This window comes from Taudactylus pleione, unplaced genomic scaffold (genome assembly GCF_031769625.1).
Source record: "Taudactylus pleione unplaced genomic scaffold, aTauple2 ptg000212l, whole genome shotgun sequence".
NCBI lineage: Eukaryota > Metazoa > Chordata > Amphibia > Anura > Myobatrachidae > Taudactylus > Taudactylus pleione.
The window spans coordinates 11,352,782-11,360,265 of NW_028284614.1; the positions used below are offsets into that span (position 1 = coordinate 11,352,782).

Sequence of the window (7,484 nt, forward strand, 5' to 3'; positions counted from 1 at the left end):
GTCGGGTTTAGCCGCGTAAAACGGCTACCCCTGACCAAAGTGTTGGGCACAATCGCGAAAAGTGCCATTTGGGCGCCCACGCAGGCCACCACACAGTCAAGCTATTTAGCTCCCAGAATGCTCCAACCTTCCCCTATATCCCACCCCTAAGCCTGAGGCAATTCAGTTTTTGCTGGTGTTCGGCAGGAGTCGGTCATCTTTTTAGATAGTGGGCTGCCTTATGCCGCCCAAAGCTTTCTTTTTATGATTTATTTATTATTCTTACACTGAGCGCGCAGCATCAGACTGTCCTTAGGACGTCTGTGCTGTCGTTCCATCACCCCAGCGCAGCCGCAACACCAGCCACGGCTTCAGTACTTTCGGCAGAGTCTCCCGGGGACCTTGCTAGACAGCTCCACGGGAGGACCCCAGACTGCAACGCGGACTTCAGGGGACAGGTAAGGCGGGTTACCACTCACGGTAACCCGCAGTTTAGCAGTCTTACCTCCGGTCTCAGGGGACAGACCGGAGGTGCTGAGTGTGAACGCCCAGAACTGGCTGGGGGATTCACTAGACCACCTGGGACACCATCTGGACTGGTAATCCAGCGCCCCGGGGGTTAAAAATCGGCATGGGGAGGTCAGCCATTCCCTTTCAGCGACCCCTCCCCCCAGCTCTAGGCGCCATTCCACCGCGGTCTCGCCGCTCAGAGCTGCTCTTCTCAGAACCCACCCCCTCAGAGATCTCCGGCTGCCATTTTCTCTAATACACAGCCACCTCTCTCTCTGGGAAATGCTGGGTCCGGTCCCCTTACATACCTCTCCCTGGAGTCAAGTTATGTAGCGCTGTAGCCTACCAGCCACTGGGTCTCTGTACCACTGGGTCTGTGTAGCTGAATGTAGTGCCCTTTAAAGTCATATTATTTCTGCATTGTATGTGACTTATGCTAGCGCGCTCTGGGCCTGATTCAGACCAGATTGTTGCCCAAGTGCGCATGCGCACGACGGAGGCGGCTCGCGAGACCCGAATAAAAATGGTCAAGCCGTCGTTATGGGTCTCGCACCAAAGGGGGCGTGCTGTCGATAGTGATTGACAGCACGCCCCCTTTGGTGGGCGTGTCGGGGGAGTGGCTGCCCAGACGGAGGCGTTCCCATGGGAACACCTACCGTCTGGGGCCGGCCCCACTGACATCACTAGTGATGTCAGTGGGAGTGCTTTTGGCTCTGATAGAGCCAAAAGCACTCCAGGGCTTGCGGCAGCGAGACCCTACCGCAAGGGTCTCGTCGCAAGCCCGATGGCCGCGATGGTCTTGACCATCGCGACCATCATTTTGGCCGCTCACTATAGCTGTGGGTGGTCACCCACAGCTATGCGAGCGGCCAGGAGGCCGCTCCAAACAGTAACAGGGACGGCCCTGATTCAGAGCGAGCGCTCTGTCAGAGCGTCCGGCTCTGAATCAGGGCCTCTGTCTGTCTGTTTTCCATATACTGTCAGCTTATATCTTTCCCTGTTTTTTCCTTATAGCCCTGATATACCTGTGTATAAGGGTCAAAAATTACGGCACTTCACATTTACTTGTATTTGTGAAGGTTGACACATACTGTGCAATTGCACTCCGCTCAGTGCCATATCTGAGCTGTGCTCTCCTGCAGTTTATCTAAACCATAGGTAGAATCACTATAGTGCATACCCACTTGTGTTTGGTGATTATTGTCACATATTTGGTGGTTGCATATTGCTCCGTGCCATACTGTGTGCTATACTACTCCACAGCTATGTCTAGCAAGGGCAAGAGTAGCAAGCAAGCAGCTGCACCTATACTACTATCATGCAGAGCCTGTACAGCAGGTTTATCTGAGGAGGATTTAATTCAGAACGGACTTTATGCAAAGTGTTATACTTCACCAGGTCAGTCCCTCCAGACCCTGCCCAAGAGCCCCCCTGAGCCTTCCTGTGTCAGGAGCTCACTAATATTGCAGACCGCCTAGCAGTCCCGGCAGTAATTTCCCCTACGGGGTTGCCACAACAGGTACAAGCAATACAGGTACCTCCTCTGCCCCCTCCGTGGGTAGATATGTTCTTTTCTTCAGTACAGAGTCTGGCGGCTACCTCCTACAGCCTTTCAAATTATGTTGCAAGGTGAGAAGCCCCTACCTAGTAAAACTGCTAAGCGTCCTGTGTTCTCTTCACAGTCTACGCAACTCTCAGATTCTGAACTGTCATCTGAAGAGGCAGACACTGCTGGTCTTTCTAATACTGAGTCTCCCTCCTGGGGAGGAAGAACTTCAGTCTAGAATCAATATACCGGCTTTAGTGCAAGAGGTCAAATCTGTCCTCCAGATAACAGATGATGAGCCTGTCCCCAAACCAAAACGCCCGCTATTTGAAAAACAAAAGATGTTGTTGGCATAGTTTCCTCACTCAGATCAGCTTTCAGAGTAGGAGGCCAACTTCTGCAATTTGCCCAGCACTGGCATCTGACTACCACAGACGCCTGGGTGCAAGAAGTGGTCTCTCACGGGTATGCCATCTCTTTTCTAAGAAGGCCACCCCAACAATTCTTTCATGCAGACCCTCTTTCGGATCCGAACAAGGCCCTTCTCCAAAAAGCCATTCAGTTTTGCTGCAAGCGGGGGTGATAGTTCCAGTTCTGCTGTCACAACAAAGGAAAGGTTATTACTCCATCCTGCTTCTGGTTCAGAAACCAAACTGGTCTTATCGCCCTATCCTCAATCTAAAATCTCTGAACAAGTTAATTAGGGTGCCCAGGTTTCATATGGAAACCCTCTGCTCTATTGTCCTAGCTATGGATCCTGGGGACTATATGGTATCTCTGGACATTCAGGATGCTTACCTACATGTACCTATAGTGCCCTCTCACCAGCAATAACTTCTGTTTGCTGTACTATAGCAACATTTCCAGTTTCGGGCTCTGCCCTTTGGACTTTCTACAGCTCCACGGGTCTTTTCCGAAATTATGGCTACCATGGCAGCCCACCTGCGGGGTCAGGGAATCTGGCTGCTCCCATACCTGGACGATCTCTTGCTCTTAGCAAGCTCTCCAGAGGTTCTTTGCCACCATCTACAGGTAACACTTGCTTTCCTGCAAAGACATGGTTGGCTAATCAACTGGAAAAAGTCCTCCCTGAGCCCTTCCCAAAAGGTGGTCCACCTGGGGGCTCTTTTAGATTCTTCCTGACAGCGGACAAGATCTCCACACTGCAACAACGAATGTGCAGATTACTCCACAGTCGCAGAGTGTCAATTCACTCAGCAATGCAAATTCTGGGATCCATGGTCTCCACCTTCGACATGGTGGAGTACGCTCAGTTCCACTCAAGGCCCCTGCAATACCTAATCCTTTCCAGGTGGAATGGGTTACCTCACTGGATCAGATCCCAGATAATGGGGCTCTCTCCAGAGGTGCGTTGGTCCCTCTCTTGGTGGCTACCGACGGCACAACTAACCTAAGGTCGCCCCTTCCGGATCTCGGAATGGGTCCTCCTGACAACGGATGCAAGCCTCCGGGGTTGGGGCGCAGTGACCTGTCAACACTCCTTCCAGGGCCGTTGGACATCTGTTGAGATGACCCTACCAATCAACGTATTGGAACTCCGAGCCATCTACAATGCCCTCACTCTGGCTCAGGACATTCTTCAGGGTCAGCCTGTACAGGTGCAGTCAGACAACGCCACTGCATGGGCCTACATCAATCACCAGGGATGCACTCGAAGTCGGTCAGCCATGTCAGAAGTGTCACGTATTCTCACATGGGCCGAATGTCACCTCCCGGCTATCTCGGCTGTGTTCATCCCGGGATTTCAAAATTGGAAAGCAGACTTCCTCAGCCGTCACGACGTGCATGCCGGAGATTGGTCTCTCCACCCAGAAGTCTTTCAACTACAAGTGGACAAGTGGAGCCTGCTAGAGGAGGACCTCATGGCCTCTCGACACAATCGCAAGCTGCTGATGTACTGGTCCGGAACAAGGGATGCCTAAGCAGCCTTCGTGGATGCCTTGTCAGTGAAGTGGACTTTCCATCTAGTGTACCTATTCCCTCCAGAGTCCCTGCTTCCTCGAGTCCTTCAGAGGTTCAACAAGACGGAGGCACTGTCCTACTGGTGGCTCCAGCCTGGCCCAGACAACATTGGTACTCTGATCTTCAGAGCCTCTCCATAGATGCTCCTTTTCTACTTCCTCAACGTCCGGATCTGTTGTCTCAGGGTCCCTGTCTACATCCGGACCTGGGTCGTCGGTCTTTAACGGCGTGGCTCTTGAGACATCCCTCCTGAGATCCAAAGGGATTTTCTGGCTATTGCGTCCACCCGTAGGGTGTCAGATTTAGAGGCGCTTTCCCGTCGCTTCCCATTTCTGATCTTTCAACGGGACAGGGCTGTTCTTCAAACTCGTCCTGGTTTCCTTCCCAAGGTTGTTTCTTATTTCCAGATTAATGAGGAAATTGTAGCTCCGGCTTTCCAATCACCAGACCTCTCGGCAGGTGAGGCCTCCTTGGATGTGGTCAGGATCTACATGGACTGTACAAGTTCTCTTCAGAAAACAGATTCCCTATATGTCCTAAATGGATTCCACAAGAGGGGCTGGCCAGCTAACAAGCAGACTCTGGCCAGATGACTTTGGATCTCTGCCTTCGATACCTTTGCCTCTCTGGATGCTTCCTTTGGATGCAGGATACTCCTCTCAGCTCAGGAGCGTCCCCACTCTTGAATACTGCTATGGGACATCCCCATGGTGTCCCTGTGGATCCCTATGGACCCTGAAGAAGAAAATGAGAGTTATGGTAAAACTTACCTTTGTTAACTCTCTTTCTTCGAAGTCCATAGGGTCCACAGGGCGCCCACCCTGACTCCCCTGGCTTCTCTGGGTTGGGTTTCCTGGTCACCAGTCTCCGTCTCCCTAGTATGTGAGTGTGATTCTTCTGTGTACCAGTCTTCCTTCTCTCTTTCCTCCTCCTGCCTTGGGCTTGTTACAGAACTGAATTGCCTGAGGCTTAGGGGTTGGGGAATAGTCGGAAGGACCAGAGCTTTCTGGGAGCTAAAAAGCTTGACCGTCTGGTGTTCGGTCCTTAACCACTACCTACACCCCATGGTATCCCTGTGGACCATATGGACTTCGAAGAAAGAGAGTTAACGAAGGTAGGTTTTACCATAACTCTCATTTTTTCTCTAACAATGAAAAAATGATGGAAAGCAAGTTTGTTTGTTTTTTTGGGGGGGGGGCAAAATAAATGCTGCAATTAAATTAGGGGTAAATGAGTGCAAGTATATTTTTGTGTCATTTTAGGACACTTTAAAAAAAAAAAAAGTAAAAAAACACACCTCCTGCAGCCACCTGCCATCCTAAAAACACCTGTTCCATCCATACAGACCCCATATTACCTATCACGCTACTTTAAACCCATTTTCCAACACTTTTTACATATTTACCCCAAAAATGTCATTATTAGGGGGAATTAAGCTAATTAAAAAAAATATTTTTGCCTAATTAGTCATTAGGGGGGGTGTCCAACGGGTTCTGAACAAAGGGCTCCATTCAGACCCGCTCGCTAGATGCGTACTGCGTCACTGCGAGCAGTTCAGGCTAAAAGACAACCAAGTGACGTGGTCGATGACGCTCCTTTACTAATTATGCACTCCCATTAAACGCCGTTTTGACCGTTAGGCACGCCTGCGTTCGGATCTCCACTCTCCCATTTTCAAGCACCTTTCCCTGTTACCACCCACAAACGGTACATTCTGTCAATCAAATTAGCAGCCCCTCGCTGTTTTACGAGAGCATGATTTCCGACCGCAATGACTGGTTTGCGCATGCACATTGTGAACCATACCCATGCGCATTTGTGCGAACGTCGCCCAGAGCGAACGAGCGGCCGCTTACGAGCGGCTCTGAATCAGGCCCTCTGTTTCAACTCCGGGTCACACCCGGAATTTTGGTGGAAAAGGGGTATAAGACTGAATGAGAACTTGTGTTGTGGAGGCTTAGGGAGGTTCAGAGGACGATTTATACTGGCAAGTTTCTAAGGCAAGGCGGGAGGGGGTAACCTGACTTCCAAATGGGGGCGGTATATGTGCAAACAGTGGCAGCCAGCTGGGGTGTGGAAGGTATGGCTGCTGCATTTCGCGTTGACATTGTGTGTAATGACAGGATTTATTTTAATTTGCAGATATGATGAAGAGGCGGCTCAGGCAGATGGGACCGATCGAGAATTGAGGAATCGTCCGGGGCAGCCTTTCAGTTTTAAAGGAGGTCGGACAAGAGAGTCTGGGAGATCGGTACCTACAACATGGAAATAGCTTGTGGCGGGGACCTTATGGATGGTTATTTAATATTCTAACGGAGAAGAAAGACCTGGGGACTTGTTACCATTGAGCTGTGAAGTACAAAACATTTTTTTATTTTTTATTTTAATTAGGGGTGAGCGGGTTCGGTTCTACTCGGTTCCGTTCGGATTTAAAAACCGAATCTTATTCGCTATCAGCTGTCACGAGTTTTGGATAGCCAATAAGATTCGGTTTTTAAATCCGAACGGGACAGAGTAGAACCGAACCCGCTCACCCCTAATTTTAATATGACAAGTGGAAATTATTCTACCGTTGACGGAGGAAGAGGATTTGTTTTGGTTGAATGAACTTATAGAACTTTTAGGAACATAATAAAATACAGCGTTATTTAAGATTTCAATACATTTTACGCATGTCTATGGTAATTGTTCTTATTGTGCTATATAGGTTGTACACCACGGTACAGCACACATCTATATCAAACATTTCTGGTTTTAAATAAATAATGGGCCTAATTACAAATTTGCTTTAAACATTTTGTTTAAAGACCCCACATTACAGATATAAGGTCTGCAGGCCTGGCCACGTAAGTCCCCACAGGTCAGACAATGTCAGTCCCCACAGGTCCGGTGACCTCAGTACCTACATGTCAGGCCACATCCATATCCGGAGGTCAGTCCTTGCAGATCAGGCGATGTCATTCCCCACAGGTCAGGTGACATCAGTCCCTACATGTTAGGCCACGTCCGTATCCGCAGGTCAGTCCTCGCAGATCAGGCGATGTCAGTGCTCACAGATCAGATGGTGTCAGTCCCCACAGGTCCTGACGTGTTCAGTCCTAACAGGTCAGGTGATATCAGTCCCTACAAGTCAGGCCACGTCCGTAACCGCAGGTCAGTCCTCTCAGATCAGGCGATGTCAGTGCCCACAGATCAGATGGTTTCAGTCCTCGCATATCCGACAGTGTCAGTCCCCACAGGTCAGACGTGTTCAGTCCTAACAGGTCAGGCCACGTCCGTATCCGCAGGTCAGTCCTCGCAGATCAGGCAATGTTAGTCCCCACAGGTCAAACGATGTCAGGCCCCACTGGTCAGGTGACATCAGTCCCTATAGGTCAGGCCACGTCCATATCCACAGGTCTGTCCATACGGATCAAACAGGTCAACCAACGTCATTACCCCTAGGACCAACCTTGTCAGTTTCCAC

At 50.1% G+C, this 7,484-nt stretch overlaps 1 protein-coding gene across 2 annotated transcripts in view; it reads left to right on the top strand.

Moving 5' to 3' along the window:
* TTLL1 (TTL family tubulin polyglutamylase complex subunit L1) overlaps positions 1-6,477 on the top strand; it is a 45,923-nt gene extending 39,446 nt beyond the window's left edge. For both annotated transcript variants that reach the window (XM_088478386.1, XM_088478387.1), the window contains exon 10: positions 6,161-6,477. In XM_088478386.1, coding sequence (XP_088334512.1) covers positions 6,161-6,290 — 130 coding nt within the window. In that variant the 3' untranslated portion in view covers positions 6,291-6,477. The remainder of the gene's footprint in view (positions 1-6,160) is intronic.
* Positions 6,478-7,484: the final 1,007 nt, after the last annotated feature.